Below are 22500 nucleotides of genomic sequence, written 5' to 3' on the forward strand. Positions count from 1 at the left end.
CTCTATGCTCTATTAATCTGATATTACTTTGAGCGGTGTTGGCACTAAGAGCAGATATTCCTTACCTTTCCAACGAAGAATCACAATCCCTTGGGGAAGCCATTTCATTGGATGAACTTAAATAGGCACTAACAAATATAAAAAAAGGTAAATCCCAGAATTCTACCTTGCCTTTTGGGATAAATTAGGCCTATTTTTACATGATTTGATTCTGACTTCTGTTGACAAGGGATCTTTTCACAATGGCGTAAACTCTGCAATGATTGCGGTACTTCCGAAGCCCAATAAAGATCACACTCTAATGGGTAACTATCGACCTTTGTCGTTGTTGTGCTCGGAAGTTAAATTGTATGCTAATGTTCTCTCAGCCCGTTTAGAATCCTATGTGACTACACTAGTGCATCACGATCAGACAGGGTTCATTAAAACTCGACTAGCCTTAGGTAACGTGTGTCGTTTATTACATGTTGTTCTTGCCACTAATAAAAAAAATAGGAGCTAGTGCACACCCAGAATAACAGTTTGTGTGGAGGTGCTGACTAACGGCGAATAAACTATCAAAATAAAGAAAGTCGCACACTCCATGTATAATCTCCCAGCAATTTAATGGGTATTTACCAACGTTTCGGCATCACTGTGCCTTCCTCGGGGTAATGTCATGAATACTTGAACCAGGTTATGTAGACACACAGTGCAATTAGTGTAACCAATGACAATAGTGAGGGGTGTGTCAAAATTATTAAGTTAATTCAAATTAATTAGTGAAACTGTTAAAAAATAGTATATGGCATATTAAATATATTACGCTATTGTTCTCATAAAGAAACATAATGGAATATTGTACATCATATTAGCATCAACATACATTATTGTTTCATTCAATTTCACATAATAATTTCGTATTTCATTTCATTTTTGTTACATGTAATATTTTGGTTCAAACTTAATATATAATAAACATTATCAACAGCGAGAACATATTAGGTGTACGCTAATAAGCTGTAAAAAATAATTGTTCAATTTTGTTCATAAGAAGGGCCTGAGATCAAAGTCAATATTCAGACCACTAGGGGTCAATGTTTTTAGATAGGATATCCAGTAAGCCTCCCTTTTGTAGTAGTAGGATCTCGATGTTACCTCCTCTCCTTGGTAGAACAACATGCTCAATGCCTGTGTATTTGAGGGAGGAGATGGGATGGTTAGCTTCAACAAAGTGAGCTGCTACTCGATAGTCAATGTTCTTACACCTGACTGAGCTGCAGTGTTCAGCTATGCGTTGTTTTAATTGTCTTTTCGTTTGTCCTACGTAGGCTTTTCCACATGAACAGGTGATGAGATAGATTACTCCCTTGGTCTTGCATGACATGATACCCCTAACAGGGATCTTTGACCTGTATGTGGGTGTCTGAAGAAAGACGTTTTTATAGTGCTATTGCACTGTGCACATGAGCCACATTTGTAGTTCCCATTTGGGATAGGTTCATGCCACTAATGACATTAGATCTCCATGTACCGTTCTCTCCTTGGACGCTGAGAAGGCGTTTGATAGGTCAGAGTGGGATTTTCTATGGTCGGTATTAGAGCGATATAATTTAGGAACCAAGTTTATGAGCATGATTCAAGTTTTATATGCAAATCTTTCCGCCGTGGTGGCCACAGGGGGCAATCCCCGTATCCAGAAGCTGTCGCCAAGGATGCCCAATCTCGCCTTTGCTCTTCTCCCTTTCCATCGAACTGCTAACACAGAAAATCAGACAGCACCCTTCCTTACATAGGGATGGCATACTTCTGTACACTGATAATGCTGTCTCATAATTACCACATACTCTCTACATTTGATGATTTTAGCACCCTCTCAGGGTACAAAATTAATTGGACAAAATCAGCTATGATGTCATTAAGCTTAGGACTCACTCTGTCAATGGTACCCAAACACATGCCATTGGTAAAGAGCTTTAAATAAAAAAATGTATTTCACCTTTATTTAACCAGGTAGGCCAGTTGAGAACAAGTTCTCATTGACAACTGCGACCTGGCCAAGATAAAGCAAAGCAGTGTGACACAAACGTTGCAGAATTACACATGGGATAAACAAACGTACAGTCAATAACACAATAGAAAAGTCTATATACAGTGTTTGCAAATGTAGTAAGATTAGGGAGGTAAGGCAATAAACAGGCCATAGTTGCGAAATAATTACAATTTAGCAATTAAACACTGGAGTGATAGATGTGCAGAAGATGAATGTGCAACTAGAGATACTGGGGTGCAAAGGAGCAAAAAATAAATAACAATATGGGGATGAGGTAGTTGGGTGGGCTATTTACTGATGGGCTGTGTACAGGTGCAATGGTCGGTAAGCTGCTCTGACAGATGATGCTTAAATATCTGGGTATACTGTATAGATATTTTCCTCAAAACATGGCATTAAATAATTTCCAAATATATGTGAGTAGAAGCATACCTTTCTAAATGTTTACAGCTTCCCAACTCTCTACAAGCTAAAACATCCATCATTAAGATGAATATTCCTCCCCAAATGAACTTTTTCTCTGCAATGATTACACTAGCTCCACCAAAGAAATACTTGGACAATATCTTGTCTCTAGTCTCTAAATTTATATGGAAAGATAAGTGACCTCGAATTAAACTGTGCACTATGCATCGTGACAAGGGAGCTTTCTCTGCCTAACTTTAGTTTCAAGTTTTATTAGTCGTATGTACGGGAAACGCATGGTACACATCGTCCAACTAAATGCTTACTGGAAGGTTCCTTCTCGACAATGCAACAACAATATGAAATAATAAAAGATAAGAAACTGAACATAAAGTAAATGGCTCAGTAGAATAGAAGTTTAAGTTTTACTTTTTGTCTTTTGTGCTATGCCCCCTTTCAGCATGGTTTGATTCAAATACTTTAGTGTCATGGAGACTATAGAGGAGAATTTGGCTTTACTTCCCAGACTTCAGGATCTTGTCTATTCTGCAGTACCATTGAAACAAGCTAAGTTACATTTTGGACCACTAATTTCCTTCTTACTCACAACATTGTGCTTAGTATAAAAGGAATTCTAAAACAATACAGAAGTGGCATGCTGTCACCAAATTTCCACAGTCATTCCCTTCTTTCTGGCAGTATCCCCTTATCATTCACCCCTATAGGAGGATAGGGGTGTTCATATTTGGATGATCTATTTAGAGATGAAGGTTTGCAAGCCTTTGATGATCTTAGGGCTATATTTCAAATACCTGGTACCTCTTCTTTATTTTATCTATGTTTAAGATCAGCAATGCGGGCATATGGTGTCCCTTTGGGCTCATCCCCCCCACAACATGAACTACATAGAATATTACATAGACATGGTAACTCAAAGGGTTTGATCCGTATACGGTTATGTTAGTTGCAGCTTACAAATCAGTACCAGTTAAGAATCAATGGATAAGAGAACTATCTACTTTCGATTATCCTATTTGTTGGGATACTGCATGGGAGGACATAGTGGGTTCATCTAAGAATCCCAATCAAGAGGGGATACTTTAATTTCGTACACAGGGTTTACCGTCCACCTAGAAAACGTAATTTAATGAAAATCATAACCTCTCCTCTGTGTGATCTATGTAACCAAGGTGCCTTGGGCTCACAGGCGGTTGGTGGCTCCTTAATTGGGGAGGATGGGCTTGTGGTAATGGCTGGAGTGGAATCAGTGAAATGGTATCAAATACATCAAACACATGGTTTGATGCCATTCCATTCGTTCCGTTCCAGCCATTATTATGAGCCGTCCTCCCCTCAACAGCCTCCGCTGCTTGGGCTCCTTTATGCATATGTACTGAGAGTGGCAAGGTTGTGGATACATTTTGGAAAGAGGTATCCTCTGTCTTATCTGGCGTACTTGGTATCACTATACCTTGTTCCCCCAAACTGTTATCACTTAATGATAATTCACCACTTATCATGTCATTACAGCAAAGACATATCATGTTGTCAGGTTTGACAGCAGCTAAAAAGATATTGGCACTAAGATGGCAACCTCCACATTCTTTGGCTATGTCCCATTGGATCTGCCCTTTTCTAGATATCATTTATTTAGAACTATCCACTGCTAGGATCCATGGGGCTAGCCAAGCAACAATTGACAGCTGGTTATCTGCAGCTGAAACCATCAAACTACTATAGTGTGTATATTTCCCAACAGATTGCCTGTTACTCGTTAATTTTCTGTCTCATGTGCAAAAGTGTACCCCGCTGATTTTATCACAATTGCTTGATTTTGTTTTTAATTTCATGGAGATCAGGTTGGGTGGGTTGGGGTGGTCGCCAGGAGGGGTTGGATGGTGGGTTGATGCAGTTGGGTGGCCGATATATGTGTGTATAGGCTATGTGGTCTATTCTACTGTAATTATATAACCATTCCTGCTGCTTTTTGTTATTGTCTGTTTTCCTTTGAAAATAAATAAAATGTTGATCCCAAAAAAAGGAATAGGAGTCAATAAATGAAAAATACAGATGTTGTAATAAGAAATAGGCTTTTATTTCTAATGTTTCTACTGTTAACTTGTAAATGTTAATTACAGTACAAAAACATTGCTGTCATTAAGGCATTTTTTAATTACAGTAAATTGTGTTTACTTGCATCAGGTATCTGTATCTGTAATTGACATAACAACAAAACAAATTGCAATTCATTCATTAACATTGGTGTCATGTTCAATGAAAATTGCTGAAAATTGCTATTCTTGGAGTGCTTCTTTCTTAGAAGTCTGATGCAGCAATGTTCTTCTGAAAACTATTACAAACTCATTTCCTGAAAGATAAACTTGCCTGCCTCAGCATAAGTGCTTCAATTCTCTAAATTAAAATAGTCAACTGAACCCAGCAACTGTGGGGTGTCTGTCTTTTATAGGCAGTGAGACGGTGAGAAGCAGAAACAGCAACTACATCACTGCACACAGCCATGTTTGGTCCAGGGTAACAAAGAATTTCGGCTCGAAACGTTGCCCAATAGAACTTTGGCAGCATTCAACTGTGTGTGGGTATCTATCTATTTTCATGCAGTAAAACAGGGCCCTGTTTCCCTCACACACTCCCTATCTAATGATCAGAGAGGTCATCTGTGGACTGGCCTACACCTGTCATTCAACTGAGTACCTGCCAATCACTGTCACCCACCTGCTCCGTCACTGTGTGATTCATGTAAAGGTGGAACCAGCTGCCTGACCATGAGACTGCACATCTCACAGCAGTGCACTACACTCTAAAATAATGGCCACATCTTAAAGCACAGACATGTTCCTGAAAGAGCAGTGGATTACAGACACAGTTATTAAAAGACTGTTAGGATGGTTTGCTGTTCTAGCTCTTTGATTCACATTTGTAATGATGAGGCTTTTGGCAAGTTGAAAGATTGTTTAAGAGTTATAGTCCTTCTCTCCCTCTTGCTTTGACATTTAAATGCTTTTGTGGATTTTAAAGTGAAATTGTGAAAGGCATTTGTAGCCAATTATACACTCGGCCTGCCTGTTGGAGAGGGGAGAACGAATGACAAACCTAAATTACTCTTAGCATCTCATCTCCCTAGATGTGTGTGGTGGGGCTCCACAGAGTGCCATCCACCTCTCTGAGCTGCTGGAGAAGGAAGGAGAGAGTGATAGATAACGCTACTCAAGCAGAAGATTTGCCCCCCACCCATATCCAGCATGTCTGAACAATGGATATGTTCCCAGACTGACACTAACCATTATGATAATGTGGGGCTCATAGGGAATGATTGATGCGAAGGCAGATCGAGTAGCTCGACCTGGACAATGGCACTGCCACTCCATTACACTACCTGTGTCCCATCCAATAGTGTCAAACACTGCATAGACGACACTGTCCAGTCCCTACACTGTCCAGTCCCCATAGACTACACTGTCCAGTCCCTACACTGTCCAGTCCCCATAGACTATCAATCAATCAATCAAGTTTATTTTATATAGCCCTTCGTACATCAGCTAATATCTCGAAGTGCTGTACAGAGACCCAGCCTAAAACCCCAAACAGCTAGAATGCAGGTGTAGAAGCACGGTGGCTAGGAAAAACTCCCTAGAAAGGCCAAAACCTAGGAAGAAACCTAGAGAGGAACTAGGCTATGAGGGGTGGCCAGTCCTCTTCTGGCTGTGCCGGGTGGAGATTATAACACTGTCCAGTCCAGTCCCTACACTGTCCAGTCCCCATAGACTACACTGTCCAGTCCCTACACTGTCCAGTCCCCATAGACTACACTGTCCAGTCCCTACACTGTCCAGTCCCCATAGACTACACTGTCCAGTCCCCATAGACTACACTGTCCAGTCCCCATAGACTACACTGTCCAGTCCCCATAGACTACACTGTCCAGTCCCTACACTGTCCAGTCCCTACTCCCTATAGCATCCACAGGATTCACCCCATGACCAAACATCGAATCACCATCAAATCCCCTTAACAAATCGCAGTGTCGACCAGAAGTGGGAGATATAAGCTATTGTCACAAAAATGAATCTACAGTCAAACATTTAAATGAAATGTGCAGATGTTTTCACCCCATTAACATTTGGGAAATGCATATACACCTAAATGGACCTTGAGGAATTCAAAAGAAATTCACATTAGGCACTAGAGAAATTCAAAAAGCCCAGAGTCAGTATTCATGACACACAGAACTGTTCAGGTTGAGATACCGCAATCCACATGCATAAATCATGAGTAACAACATTATACCCCCCCAAATCATGAGTAACAACATTATACCCCCCCCCAAAAAAACATGAGTAACAACATTATACCCCCCCGAATCATGAGTAACAACATTATACCCCCCCAAATCATGAGTAACAACATTATACCCCCCCCCCCAAATCATGAGTAACAACATTATACCCCCCCGAATCATGAGTAACAACATTATAACCCCCCAAATCATGAGTAACAACATTATACCCCCCCAAATCATGAGTAACAACAGTATACCCCCCCCCCCCAAATCATGAGTAACAACATTATACCCCCCAGAATCATGAGTAGCAACATTATACCCCCCCAAATCATGAGTAACAACATTATACCCCCCGAATCATGATTAACAACATTATACCCCCCCCCCCCCAAATCATGAGTAACAACATTATACCCCCCCAAATCATGAGTAACAACATTATACCCCCCCGAATCATGAAATTTTAATAGATCCAAAATGATGGTGCAACCCTGTGTTATATCACTCTGAGTATGAATGGTGTAGCAGAAGATGATCCATTAGTTGAATAATGAAATAATCATTAAGTCTAGACTGTGATGACACACTCCTTAACCACCTGAGGCATTTCAATGACATGTCTCTTGGTCTGAGGGAGGGGATGTCACGTTGCTGAAACAAAATGTGCTGAAGGCCTATGCACAGCCATTGTTGGTAGACTTCTACAATGGTATTGGCCTGCTAAAATAGCTACTATACTTGCTAAGTCTAGGTTATGTGACAGGGTTATGGTTCAATATAGCCTGTGGCCTATTTTAATGCAACACACATTTAGTTGAATATGACAGAGACATAAGAATAGGATACTTGTTTGCTCTTATTTTAATAGGTCTTTATCAATAAAATGTCCCAATAAGGTGCAGAGCGTTCAATTTGCATGCTGGGGTGCAAGGAGACCCGCAGCTCCACGAAAATGATTGACAACCATGTGCTGTTATCACGCCTGCTTCCGCTCTCCCTCCCGGGCGCTCGAGGGCACCAGGCAGCCCGGCATTACGCACTCCTGCCACCATCATTATGCAACCCTGCTTCCCTCGTCACGCACATCAGTGATTCATTGGACTCACCTGGACTCAATCCCCTTTGTATTTTCTCACCTATATCTGTCTGTTCCCCAGCTCTGTTCCGCGCCTCTGCATTGATTGTCGTATGTCTCTGTACTACCCAGCTCTGACACTGTTCCTGTCATGTTCCGTGTCTGTGTAAATGAAATGTTCACTCTCCGCACCTGCTTCTCATCTCCAGCGTCAGTTCTTACAGAATGCTGAAGCCATCAAATGAAGCATCGGGGAGTGCTGGCGTTTCGGTTGGTGATGACGTCGTGTCCGGGGGCTGCAGCCAAGGGAACCGGGGTTTCCTCAGCCTGCTCATCGGGCTTCCACGCCCTAGCTGGCTCGAGAGGTCTCCTTGCCCCGGGTTGGCTCGGCCATCCCATGTCAGGCCTCCGCTGGATCATCAGGGTTTTACGCCTCAGCCGGTTCGCCAGGCTCCTACGCTTCTGCCGGTTCGTCGGGCTTCTACGCCCCAGCCGGCTGGTCCAGCACCCATGCCTCGGCCGGCCCGCCAGGCTAGACCAGGTGGGATGAAGGGTGACACCCCTAGAGGGGTGGGTACTGTCACGCCTGCTCCCGCTCTCCCTCCCTGGCTGCCCTGCATTACGCACTCCTGCTACCATCATTACGCACACCTGCTTCCCTCGTCACAGGTATCAGCGATTCATTGTACTCACCTGGACTCAATCACTTGTGCTATTTCCTTCCCTATATCTGTTTGTTCCCCACTTCAGCATTATTTGTCATATGTCTTTGTATTTCCCAGTTCTGACGCTGGTCCATGTCTGTGCAAGATTAAACATTCACTCTCCGTACCTGCTTCTCATCTCCAGCGTCGGCTCTTACAGCCGTTTTCAAGGGATTGTTAAATAAATGTGAACTGTGAGCATATATTGTGAGCATAGTCCGAACTACACATTTCCGATTATTCCATGCAACACAATTGTGCACATTTAGCTCTATCATCAGAGTTATACAGCATGCTTTTCGTGGGCTCTCCCTGTCAAGCAGCAGAAGGCTGCATTTGCCGATGTACTAATAGCTGATAATGTTTACTTTGCAAGCTACTGGTAGAAACTTTGTACAGTTGGCTAAACATAGTGGTAAGTAGATCTAATGTACTTTTTTCTCCAACCAATGTAGGCCTACCTCGTGAAGTTGGCTAACATCCCCGTTTCAACATTGTTTTCAAGCCTGTTTAATCGCGATTGCTGCTGACAGACATGATAGGCTACATTGATTGATGGACCATGTCAAATTGGCTAGCAGGTTAATAACAGATCACGTTAATATGGCCAGTTAATAAGTTAACTTTCAGGGTATAAACTATATGGCTGTATATCCAAATATTGTTTGATGTGCTTGCCATCTATCGTGGTAATGACAGTAGTCCGACTGACAACTTTACCAGGACGAGGACTTGCCAATGTCAAGCTCTTTCCAAAAGCATAATCTCTGATGACACAATGTTTGTTTGCTTAGCTAGCTAGCTAGCTACATGCCAAATGGATAGTCTACCCTCACGTATCTGAAATTACATAATCAATTGATGTTTACTGAGCATGAAAAGCATGCAGTTACTTGCTGTATAACTCTGGTGATAGAGTTAAGTGTGGAATAATTGGAAATGTGTCGTTCTGACTATACTCTTCAAGAGGTGATGATATTAAAACCAAATAGTTATAACATTTATTTAACAATCCCTTGAAAACGGCATACAGTTGTCAATGGTTTTAGCGGAGTTGGGGGTCTCCTTGACCCCTAGCAGTCAAATCGAACTCTCTACACCGTATTGTGACGTTTTATTGAAAACAACATTTAGCAGGCAGTGCTGAGCGATTAACTCAAATGTCGGTTATTTTTCAATATTTAAACAACTAATTGACCGACATCAGTTCAATTATTTGAATTCCGTTTCGTTCAGTTTTTTTCTGTGAGCTCAATGCCCAGACAATTCAGATCAAGCCCAAACTGTGTGATGTAGTAGGGAGCTGTAGTTTCCAACAGGCCAATATTCTACCTAGTTTAGTGCAGAAAACGTGGTAATTAACTACAATGACCATAATCCATTGCACGCCTACTTGTCCGGTCTGTTTGGAGCAGACACGGAGAGGGAGAGGGAGTTGGAGAGGGAGAGGGAGAGAAGAGACAGAAGAATGCACAATTGAGAGGATAGAGAGCAGTTGCTTCGCAAGGTATCTCTACCTGAAAATACATCATCTATGTGATTGATAGTTGGTATTCAGCAGTAAAACTATGCATTATTTACTTTGAAGAACTACTAAAATAGTGATTTTGCAGCATAGGCAGCAGCTCTATAGAGAAGAGATGACTTGGAAATTCAAATAAAACAAATGTTATATAGACAACTTAAATATTTTATTAAAGTAAAGTAATATGAATAAACAATGGTTAATAAGCAATAAGCGGAAATGGGCAGTAACTACCATCATGGCACTTTAGTTCATTGTTGTATTGTGTGTTGTTACAAAATTTAACCCACATCATGTATATTGCATTTAATGTTTTAACTAATTGTCTAAACTGAAATCGAAAACCATGATTATTGTTTAATAATCTAACCAAAACCGAACCGACCTCAAAAGGCACTAATCACTGTAACAGTCCTGACCTGTTTTATGTTGTTTTTTATGTGTTTATGGTCAGGGCATGTGTTAGGGTGGGCAGTCTATGTTATCTGTTTCTATGTTGGTTTCGGTTTGCCTGGTATGGCTCTTGATTAGAGGCAGGTGGTTTGCATTTTCCTCTAATCAAGAGTCATATTTAGGTAGGGCATTATCACTGTGTGTTTGTGGGTGATTGTCTCTTGTGATGTCTTCGTGTCGTTATCGATGTTTTTCACATATGGAGCTGTTTGGCTGTTCGTTTTGTTTCGATGTCGTCTGTTGCCTGTTCGTGAGTTTACGTTCCAGTTATGTAAGTTTATGTTCAGGTTTTCGTTCTACGTCGTTTTGTTATTTTGTAGTTTGAAAGTGTTTTGTTTAGTTTTCGTGTTGCCATCTGCATCATTGTAATTTATAATAAAGATGGCATATTTCCCAGACTCCGCATTTTGGTCAGAAGATCCTTCTCTCCTCACCTCATCTGAGGATGAGGAGAGCGACAGTTCTAACAGAATCACCCACCAAAATACAGAGACCAAGCGGTATGGGAATGCTCGACGGAGCAATAAGGATTTCTGGACTTGGGAGGAGATATTGGACGGTAGAGGACCTTGGGCTCAACCAGGGGAATATCGCCGTCCTAAGGAGGAGAAGAGGGCAGCCACAGCCCAGGAGCGCTGGTATGAGGAGGCAGCGCGACGACGCGGTTGGGAGCCCGTGAGTAAGACCCAAAAATTTCTTGGGGGGGGGCACACGAGGAGTGTGGCAAAGCCGGGTAGGATACCCGAGCCAACTCCCCGTGCTTACCGTGGAGGTAGAAGGCGTCGTACTGGTAAGACACCGTGTTATGCGGTAAAGCGCACGGTGTCCCCAGTACGCGTGCTTAGCCCAGTGCGGGCTATTCCACCTTGCCGCACTGGGAGGGCTAGGTTGGGCATCGAGCCGGGTGCCATGAAGCCGGCCCAACGTAGCTGGTCTCCAGTACGTCTCCTCGGGCCGGTGTACATGGCACCAGCCTTACAGGTGGTGTCCCCGGTTCGCCTGCATAGCCCAGTGCGGGCTATTCCACCTCGCCGCACTGGCAGGGCTACGGGGTTCATTCAACCTGGTAGGGTTGGGGAGGCTCGGTGCTCAAGAGCACGTGTCCTCCTTCACGGTCCGGTATATCCGGTGCCACCTCCATGTACCAGTCCTCCGGTGGCAGCCCCCCGTACCAGGCTGTCTCTCCGGGTTCTCTCTCCTGCTGTTTCCTCCTCTCCAGCGCAGCCGGTGCCTAGACCACGCACCAGGCTGTCTCTCCTTCTCCTCCCTACAGAGCTATCTGTCTCCTCAGCGCCATCTGAGCCATCCGTCTCCCCAGCGCCATCTGAGCCATCCGTCTCCCCAGCGCCATCTGAGCCATCCGTCTCTCCAGCGCCATCTGAGCCATCCGTCTCCCCAGCGCCGTCTGAGCCATCCGTCTGCCATGAGCCTGCAAAGCCGCCCGTCTGCCATGAGCCTGCAAAGCCGCCCGTCTGCCATGAGCCTACAGAGCCATCCGCCAGACAGGAGCCGCTAGAGCCGTCAGCCAGACAGGAGCCGCTAGAGCCGTCAGCCAGACAGGATCTGCCAGAGCCGCCAACCAGACAGGATCTGCCAGAGCCGCCAACCAGACAGGATCTGCCAGAGCCGCCAACCAGACAGGATCTGCCAGAGCCGCCAACCAGACAGGATCTGCCAGAGCCGCCAACCAGACAGGATCTGCCAGAGCCGCCAGCGAGCCATGAGCAGCCAGAGCCGCCAGCGAGCCATGAGCAGCCAGAGCCGTCAAAGAGCCATGAGCAGCCAGAGCCGTCAGAGAGCCATGAGCAGCCAGAGCCGTCAGTGAGCCATGAGCAGCCAGAGCCGTCAGAGAGCCATGAGCAGCCAGAGCCGTCAGAGCGCCATGAGCGTCGAGAGCCGTCAGCCTGCCATGAGCGTCGAGAGCCGTCAGCCTGCCATGAGCGTCAAGAGCCGTCAGCCTGCCATGAGCGTAGAGAGCCGTCAGTCTGCCATGAGCGTCGAGAGCCGTCAGCCTGCCATGAGCGTCGAGAGCCGTCAGCCTGCCATGAGCATAGAGAGCCGTCAGTCTGCCATGAGCGTCGAGAGCCGTCAGCCTGCATGGACCTGCCAGAGCCGTCCAAACAGGACCTGCCAGAGTCCTTCAGCCGGGATCTGCCCCTTGTCCCGGTGTTGCCCCTTGTCCCGGTGCTGCCCCTTGTCCCGGTGCTGCCCCTTGTCCCGGTGCTGCCCCTTGTCCCGGTGCTGCCCCTTGTCCCGGTGCTGCCCCTTGTCCCGGTGCTGCCCCTTGTCCCGGTGCTGCCCCTTGTCCCGGTGCTGCCCCTTGTCCCAGTGATGGTCCTTATCCTGGTGCTGCCCCTTGTTCTGGTGCTGCCCCTTGTCCCGGTGCTACCCCTTGTCCCGGTGCTGCCCCTTGTCCTGGTGCTAGCTGTTTATTTAGGGGAAGGTAGTGTTAGGGTGGGCATTAGAAGGGGTAGAAAGAAGAGGGGAGTGACTATGGTGGTATGGGGACAGCGTCCTGAGCCGGAACCACCACCGTGGTCAACTGCCCACCCGGACCCTCCCCTGGACTTTGTGCTTGTGCGCCCGGCGTGCGCATCTTGAGGGGGGGGTACTGTAACAGTCCTGACCTGTTTTATGTTGTTTTTTATGTGTTTATGGTCAGGGCATGTGTTAGGGTGGGCAGTCTATGTTATCTGTTTCTATGTTGGTTTCGGTTTGCCTGGTATGGCTCTTGATTAGAGGCAGGTGGTTTGCATTTTCCTCTAATCAAGAGTCATATTTAGGTAGGGCATTATCACTGTGTGTTTGTGGGTGATTGTCTCTTGTGATGTCTTCGTGTCGTTATCGATGTTTTTCACATATGGAGCTGTTTGGCTGTTCGTTTTGTTTCGATGTCGTCTGTTGCCTGTTCGTGAGTTTACGTTCCAGTTATGTAAGTTTATGTTCAGGTTTTCGTTCTACGTCGTTTTGTTATTTTGTAGTTTGAAAGTGTTTTGTTTAGTTTTCGTGTTGCCATCTGCATCATTGTAATTTATAATAAAGATGGCATATTTCCCAGACTCCGCATTTTGGTCAGAAGATCCTTCTCTCCTCACCTCATCTGAGGATGAGGAGAGCGACAGCTCTAACAATCACTCAGCACTAATAACAGGTGTCTACATATTTTTCCACCAACTTGTCGGCTCCGTCATAGGCAGCTCTCAGTGAAAGACGAAGTATAGCCGACAGATGTGCCTAAATATACGCTGAGTGTATAAAACATTAGGAACACCTTCCTAATGTTGAGTTGCATCCCTTTTTGCCCTCAGAACAGCCTCAATTCGTCAGAGCATGGACTCTACAAGGTATTGAAAGCGTTCCACAGGGATGCTGGCCCATGTTGACTCCAATGCTTGCCACAGTTGTGTCAAGTTAGCTGGACGTCCTTTGGGTGGTGGACTATTCTTGATACACACTGGAAACTGTTGAGCGTGAAAAACCCAGAAGCGTTGCAGTTCTTGAAACACTCAAACCTGTGCGCCTGGCACCTACTACCATACCCCGTGCAAAGGCACTTAAATACTTGGTCTTGCCCATTCACCCTCTGAATGGCACACATACACAATCCATGTTTCAATTGTCTAAAGGCTTAAAAATCCCTCTTTAAGCGGTCTCCTCCCCTTCATCTACACTGATTGAAGTGGATTTAACAAGTGACATCAATAAGGGATCATAGCCTTCCCCTGGATTCACATGTTCAGTCTATGTCATGGAAATAGCAGGTGTTCTTAATGTTTTGTACACTCAGTGTATTTGCATGATTTGAGTGTAGGCTGCTATTACAGCTAACTAACCTGCTGACCAAAATAAATGTACACGTACATGTTATTCAATCATTGCATCCACACTGCTCACGCGCATTAACGAGTATATGCGTAGCCAGGCTCTAAAATAGAACTTGGTTCTATTTCTGACGCTTGATGTGCTGCAAGTCCCGCCTCTCCCATCTCCTCATTCGTTTTTAGGAGCATATACCCACATGGGTGATTGAACAATGAAATGAGGTCCACACTCCAGTCCAGTTGGTGGTGGTAATGCACCTTAAAGTTGGTTGCCAACCGCATTATAAAGTCCAAAGAAGAAGAAGCCTGAAGGAGGAGAGATTACTAGAAACTAACTCAGTTTACCCTTTTAACTGAGGATTTATTGTCAGAGTAGAGGACCTTGTGCATTTCAGGTAAAATAATAACCCAATGTTTATATCCCAGGACAAATTAGCAAGCAAAGGCAAGCTAGCTAGCTAAATTGCAATGGAAGTGTAATGCTTTTCGACCTGTCCCCAAATGAATATAGTTGGTTCAGAGTTCGTTTTGACATTTCAACCTGCGTGTCCTGATCGCATCTGGTGTGGGTAGACAAAATCAAAATGTGTGCCATAGCGCACGTGGACGCATGTAGTCAGCATGTAAGACTTCATTCACGAAGCATGTAAGACTTCATTCATTCATTTACAGTCGCATTTGGTTATAGTTTGCCTATTGTAAGTTTACCAATACCTTTAGTATTTCCGTATACATAGTCTACTAGGATGAAGAGGAAATTCAGCAACTCTTGGAGGGCAGTGGAAGTTGATAAAAGAGTTAATGTAAAAGTAGTCTAGGCCTGAAACCAATGCATATCAGACTTTTGCCTTCACTAGGGTTTAAAGACCAGAAGAAATGTGGGTTTTATACATTTCAAAACGCCCTCCTATGAGCCCAAAGACCAATCACAATTGGAATACAAAACAAACATAGACTGACCAATAATAGGCTAGATTACGATTATGGAGGATTCAATTATTGTAAATGCAAATCCCAAATGTATTTAAAAAGTCTTAAAATCAAATGTTTTTTATTTCAAGGAAGTACTATTTTATTTTAAGTCAGGCTTTTTTGTAAAGCATTGTTCCCTCAAAACGGAATCAGCCATTGCTTAGGACCTTTGCATGCCTATTTTAAAGTAAAAACAAACTCACATGCCAGTTGTGAGTCTGTAGAAAAATATTTTCCACGTGCCTTTCTGTAGGGAACATTTAAAGATGTTGGCATATATCACAGGTGAGAAGACCATATGAGGGGAAAAACTCCTCCATAAAATGCATTTATGAAATCTTATTAGACAGCACGCATGTAGCCAACTCCCGCGCACTCCCAATGTGACTTTGAGTCGGTGGGTAGTAATACATAATATGTCCTACATTATAGGCTACTAGTACACCGGAGTGGCCTCGGCGGATGCTGATTTGACTGGGCAGACAGTTTGGCTTGTGAACAGGATTATCTTTCTTTAAGCAAACAGCCCTGGAGCTTTGACATTCATGGAGTTCGAGGACAGGCAGACGTAGAAAACACACGCATCGAGAATATTGTTTTAAACGATCATCATGTTCCAAAGAGAAACGCGGGGTGTGTGGGTCCAGCAGCAGTGACTGATAACTCACTGAACAGGTGGCGCGCAGAGACCTTCAGGGCACAGGGTAAAGGGAGATCCGGGAGCAGGACACTGCTGGGCGGCCGCTAATTTCTGTGTCACGATTCCCTCTCTGTCTCTCGGCGGCTTGTAGGCTCTTTGGCAATATGACCTATTAATGTAAACTAGTAGCTTTAATTATATACTGCACTATATGATTTAACTGGCACTGGTCCCACGACGAACCCAGCGCTGTACCTGTATAGCAGTGATTAGTGGAAGCGCGCTCTTCTGAAGAAGAGATTAGGAAAATCGTTAGAAGAGAGCCTTTTATTATAGCTTTACACACATATTTAAACGTCATCCTACATAACGAAATTAAACACATTATATAACTAGGCTATATTAGGCCTGCTTTTAGTAATAATACACAAATTATTTAAAAAATAATAAAAATAATAAAGCAATACTAATACTACTACAACTACTAATAATAATAAAAATAATAATACGTATCCTTTAAGTAACTTTTTAGTATTTGCTTTCGGTAGGTCTATAACACTAGCATTTAAATAGACAACCACCTCGATTCTAAGACATAGCCTATACTTTCACAGGACATTGGGACATTATGTTGACATAGCCTACCGGTAGACAATATTTTCAACCAATAGCGGCTAAATGTACGGGGTTGTAATATTAGTTCAGAGGTGAAATAGAAGGACACCCTCTGGATAATCAATCACATTTAGTCTGTATTCTACGCGCGCTATGAAATAATGACATGAGTATCGCTCCTGATCATTGTGGACAATGAGGTGACCCGGCCGGTGAAAGAGCGCGAGAGAGAGACCCCATGCTGTTCCCATGCCTCTGCTATGCAACATTGGATGCTTTTTATTTCCTGGGCCCCGCCCCCTGAACTAGCCTACACTACAATACATGGCAGTGATCTAAACAGTTATTTTGGTCTCTTAATTACGTCTAAAACGTATACATTAGCCTTCTCAAAATGCCACATCAGCATCGTCACACAGCCCTAATAACTAACATCTCATGCCCAGTGGTGATTTCCGTCCTCCTTCTTCCGGAGTATATTTTAGCTTATCTGTCTATGACGATCTAACTATCAGGCACCGTGAAGCAAACAGACATTCCTTGTCCCACCCCTTAACTAGGAGCCCAGCACATGAGCGTCAATGTAAACATACACAGACATAGGCTACAAAGCAGTAGTATCCTAGCGGATGAGGGGTTGACACTTTGACAATTAACCCGCGCGCACTCATTCGCACACGTGTGTGTGTGTGTGTGTGTGTGTGTGTGTGTGTGTAAAGCAACAACGTACTGCTTTGCAGGAAACTCCCACATGCCACAAACATCTACAATAATTACACTTTTTATGCTCTCATTAGAGCCTCGAATGCTTTAAAAAATATATATACTGTTTTTGAAAAGGATGTTGCTGCGTGCATACAGAAGCAAAGAAATGATACCAGAACCGACCTTTATGCATTCCCGTAAACCTGTCTTTCAGCACAGTGAGTTCGTATATCTTTCCGAATTCCTCAAAAAGGGGCTTCAGATCTTTCTCCTCCAGGTTTCTGGGAATCTGTCCGATAAACAGCTTGATGGCGTCGTGGTCCTTCATTGGAATGGTGTTCTGACCGATCATGAGTCCGTTCATCCTGCCGGCGCTGTTCGTGGTGCTGAATCCATTCTCTTGCTGCACTCCGTTTGCAGTGACTGTAGCCATCTTTCCTAAATGGGCCGGCGGCTGGTCTCTCTCTCGCTCTCTCTCTCTCCCTTTCTCCCTTTCACTCTCTCTCAAGTCAACTGCAAACTCCCCCTACTTTATTTTTTATCTTCTTTCTCTCTCCCTGTCCCTCTCCCCTTTTACACAGTTTCTCTCTTCTTCTTACTCCTTTCTCTCAATCTATGCTATTGCTTTGATTTCGCTTTATTTATGTTTGATGTATTTTCATTCCTCTTCCCGTTCTCAATCTGTTTCTTTCTCCCTGTGTCAGCTGCCACTCTGCCTAGTGACGTCAGCTCGTAGGCTTCTGACTAGACCCCTAGCTAATTTGCATAATAAACCCGGTTTAGCCAATTGGAGGGCAGGACGACCGAGCGCCCGCAGGGTGTAGTGAGAATCCAAACATTTGTGTAAAGGGAAAGCTCGAGACTTTTAAGAGGAACAAAGACAGGAACTTGCCGCTGTAGGCTACGTATGAAATTGAATTCTGTAGATAATCATTCTTACAGGTAGCCTTGTTCTGGCTAATAGGAAAGACACATTTAGATATGTGTAGGCTATTGTCTGCTGTGTTTTGATGTCGCGCGCTCAAAGAAAACCCAGTATTTACGTTCCTAACATGTTGCTGTCTATGGTGCTGAATTGGCGCTACCGTTTGTTTCAACAGTTTTTGGACTGATCTACGGGTTCTTTTCACTTCTTCATAATCAACGGGTCTTTGTCTATACATATCCAAATAACTTTCTGAAAATGTATTTGTTGTCATATTAAAGTACTACTAATTAAGTTTTGCTTTAGGTAATCATGGTTTATGAAAGGCTCAACAGTTTGGTCATAATTAGGTCAGAGATCCTAAGTGGTGATGATGTGTACTATTACGGCAAGGATGAGATTATTGATTGGATGCTGAATGACTCCACTACTGTAAGGCTATTTTGAGAGCCAGGCAACAGGTTATGCAGAGATGAATTGTTCATCAGTCAGTGGTGGCAAATATTCTAGAGAAGGATATAACTATAGTTGAAGTCAGAAGTTTACATACACTTAGGTTGGAGTCATTAGAACTCGTTTTTCAACCACTCCAAAAATGTCTTGTTAACAAGCTATAGTTTTGGCAAGTCGGTGAAGACATCTACTTTGTGCATGACACAAGTAATTTTTACAACAATTGTTAACAGACAGATTATTACACTTATAATTCACTGTCTCACAATTCCAGTGGGTCAGAAGTTTACATACACTAAGTTGACTGTGCCTTTAAACAGCTTGGAAAATTCCAGAAAATGATGTCATGGCTTTAGAAGCTTCTGATAGGCTAATTGACATCATTTGAGTCAATTGGAGGTGTACCTGTGGATGTATTTCAAGGCATACCTTCAAACTCAGTGCCTCTTTGCTTGACATCATGGGAAAATCAAAAGAAATCAGCCAAGACCTCAGAAAAAATATTGTAGACCTCCACAAGTCTGGTTCATCCTTGGGAGCAATTTCCAAATGCCTGAAGGTACCACGTTCATCTGTACAAACAAGAGTATGCAAGTATAAACACCATGGGACCACACAGCTGTCATACCGCTCAGGAAGGAGTTCTGTCTCAGTTCTGTCTCCTAGAGATGAACGTACTTTGGTGCGAAAAGTGCAAATCAATCCCAGAACAACAGCAAAGGATCTTGTGAAGATGCTGGAGGAAACAGGTACAAAAGTATCTATATCCACAGTAAAACAAGTCCTATATCGACATAACCTGAAAGGCCACTCAGCAAGGAAGAAACCACTGCTCCAAAACCGCCATAAAAAAAGCAAGACTACAGTTTGCAACTGTACATGTGGATAAAGATCATACTTTTGGGAGAAATGTCCTCTGGTCTGATGAAACAAAAATAGAACTGTTTGGCCATAATGAACATTGTTATGTTTGGAGGAAAAAAGGGGAGCCTTGCAAGCCAAAGAACACCATCTCAACCGTGAAGCACGGGGGTGGCAGCATCATGTTGTGGGGTGCTTTGCTGCAGGAGGAACTGGTGCATTTCACAAAATAGATGGCATCATGAGGGAGGAAAATTATGTGGTTATATTGAAGCAACATCTCAAGACATCTGTCAGGAAGATAAAGCTTGGTCGTAAATGGGTCTTCCAAATGGACAATGACACCAAGCATATTTCCAAAGTTGTGGCAAAATGGCTTAAGGGCAAAAAATCAAGGTATTGGACTGGCCATGACAAAGCCCTGACCTCAACCCTATAGGAAATTTGTGGGCAGAACTGAAAAAGCGTGTGCGAGGAGGCCTACAAATCTGACTCAGTTACACCAGCTCTGTCAGGAGGAATGGGCCAAAATTCACCCAACTTATTGTGGGAAGCTTGTGGAAGGCTACCCAAAACGTTTGACCCAAGTTAAACAATTTAAAGGCAATGCTACCAAATACTAATTGAGTGTATGTAAACTTCTAACCCACTGGGAATGTGATGAAAGAAATAAAAGCTGAAATAAATAATTATCTCTACTATTATTCGGACATTTCACATTCTTAAAATAAAGTGGTGATCCTAACTGACCTAATACAGGGAATATTTACTCGGATTAAATGTCAGGAATTGTGAAAAACTGAGTTTAAATGTATTCAGGTAAGGTGTATATAAACTTCCGACTTCAACTCTATCTAGAAGGAATATATGCCTAACTAGTGGTTAACATTCAGATATTCTCATTACATCTTATGCATAGTGTCACGACTCCTACCGAAGGTGGCTCCCCTTCCTGTTCGGGTGGCGCTCGGCGCTCGTCGTCACTGGCCTACTAGCTGCCACTGATCCCTTTTTCCCCTTTCTGTTTATTGGTTGCACCTGTTTGTGTTTTAGGCTGATTAGTCAGGCTTTATTTACCAGCAGGCCCGCCTGCTGGTTGTGCGGGATTGTTTGGTGTACATGTGTACACGTCTGTGAATTACGGGTTTCCCATTTTTATGAGTTTTGCTGGACTGTTTAAGTCCCCCGTGTTTGGTGCATTTGTTTTGGTGTGCGCCCTGTGTTTCGTGGGGTTGGTTTATGTTCACCGGTTTTTGTGCATTAAAAGGAATAACACTACCCTGAACTCTCTGCTTCCTGCGCCTAACTTCTCACCCACTACACCCCGGACGTTACACATAGTTATATAGGCGCGGCAAGTATTGATTGTTGCATGATTGTAACATCTATGTATATGATTTAAAAAATATATATATGTCAATTCAATATTTAATACATATCCCAAGCATATCCTCTATGTTGAATGAAATCAAAATAGATCTTGCAGATTCTTTCATATTTGTCTTTGTATGAGAAGGTTCCTCTCCTATATATGCAGGAGTGTGGTTGTTTGGGGAGAGGAGTGGTACTTAAAAGGCTCTAGTAACATCTGGCATTGCATTGCTTTGGTTAGCTTTAATAATTTATTTTCTATTTAATCACATCTTTGTAGATCGTTTTTAAAAATATCCTGCAGAGTTTACATGCTGAATGGGGTATTAAAGCACAACAGGCCCCCTTGTCAATACCATCAGAGGCATTCATTGCCATAAAGGCAGAGCTAATGTAACGTCAGTGCCGCCCTTTGGTTTTGTGATTTTTTTGTTTCCTTCTTTTTGTCTTCTCTCAGTGGGGAACCTTGCCTGCACAGCTGTGAAGACTTCCAAACTGCTTGGCAGGGGAACAGACATGCAGGTACTGCTGCCTGGCTGCATGCTATCTCCTATTATGCTACTGCTGCTGCTGTGTATACATCTTTTTGTTTGAGTGCGTGGAGGCGTCTCAGAAAGGTTGACAGGGTTCTCAGGCTTGTCGCTGCCAAGCCTCACCACCTGTACTGAAACGGAGGGAACCGACGTGCTTGGGCCTCTCACAGATGGAGTGCAGTCAGATGAGTTCCAAGCTGTGCTTGTGGAGGCATGTGAACTTTTCACAAAGAAGGAATGCACACAAGAAGAATATCATGTGTCCTCCAGGATTTTCCACACCTGAATACCCCATGTCACTTCATCCCTTTTTTATGACAAACCTTATTCACCACGTATTCAAGGTGACTCACCGGAAAAGTCATAGGCAAGCTATTTGAAATACCTCCAAATAGATTCAGTACCTTGAATTTCCCAAATCAGATACGGACAACCCTGGGAGTGTATAATGGTTTTAAAGGAAATTACCTCAGTGTGTGTTCATTATTAACCAATTAAACAGATCATGGCGAGTAGACGAGGTGTAATGCAGTCAGGCATGAACACATTTCACTGTCCATCTTATCTTGTAAGAATGAGTCAAATTGAAGAGAGAAAAGAGCCATTGATATTCATGTTATTGCCTCTATGAGGTGTGATAGTATTTATGTGAATTTAGGAGTGGTATGGTAATCCTGGAGCTTTCTCCAACACACAGGCTCTATCTGCTGCTGGCTGCCTCAGGGAGGGGTAGTGCTGTCAGTGCACTGTTTCCCCACACGCCACAGGAGAGAAAACCACTCTCTCTGAAGCAATCATTTGCTTTCAAAACTTGACTTCCCTCAAAATTCATTCATTTGCCTGTGCACAATGGAAGTGGCAGTATAACACTTGTTGGTCCAAGCCTGGGCTGCGTATAGAGGGATTGTTTAGGCTTGGTTCATTTTCATTTATAAAGGCTGGATTACATCTCATTGATGAGGGACTTATATCCTTTATGGTGGGCGTCCTCTCTAGTGTTAGTGCCTGGCCGTTCCCCTGAATGCCAAACAGGCATCTTGCATTGCACATTAAAGAGTCGCAGTAAACAGAGGGAATGAATAAACGAGAGACAAACAAACAACAGGTCAT

General features: G+C 43.6%; 1 protein-coding gene across 28 annotated transcripts in view; it reads right to left on the reverse strand.

Moving 5' to 3' along the window:
• The window catches only part of LOC129852718 (CUGBP Elav-like family member 4), a 189368-nt gene extending 171391 nt beyond the window's left edge, over positions 1–17977 (reverse strand). For 15 of the 28 annotated variants that reach the window (XR_008759039.1, XM_055918371.1, XM_055918365.1 and 12 more), the window contains exon 1: positions 17431–17977. Coding sequence is in view for 27 of the 28 variants with exons in the window: in XM_055918371.1 (XP_055774346.1) it covers positions 17431–17680 (250 nt within the window). In the remaining variant the exon portion in view is untranslated. The remainder of the gene's footprint in view (positions 1–17430) is intronic. The other 13 variants (XM_055918370.1, XM_055918368.1, XM_055918369.1 and 10 more) reach the window with 1 other exon arrangement.
• Positions 17978–22500: the final 4523 nt, after the last annotated feature.

This window comes from Salvelinus fontinalis, chromosome 4, assembly GCF_029448725.1.
Source record: "Salvelinus fontinalis isolate EN_2023a chromosome 4, ASM2944872v1, whole genome shotgun sequence".
NCBI classification, from domain to species: Eukaryota; Metazoa; Chordata; class Actinopteri; order Salmoniformes; family Salmonidae; genus Salvelinus; species Salvelinus fontinalis.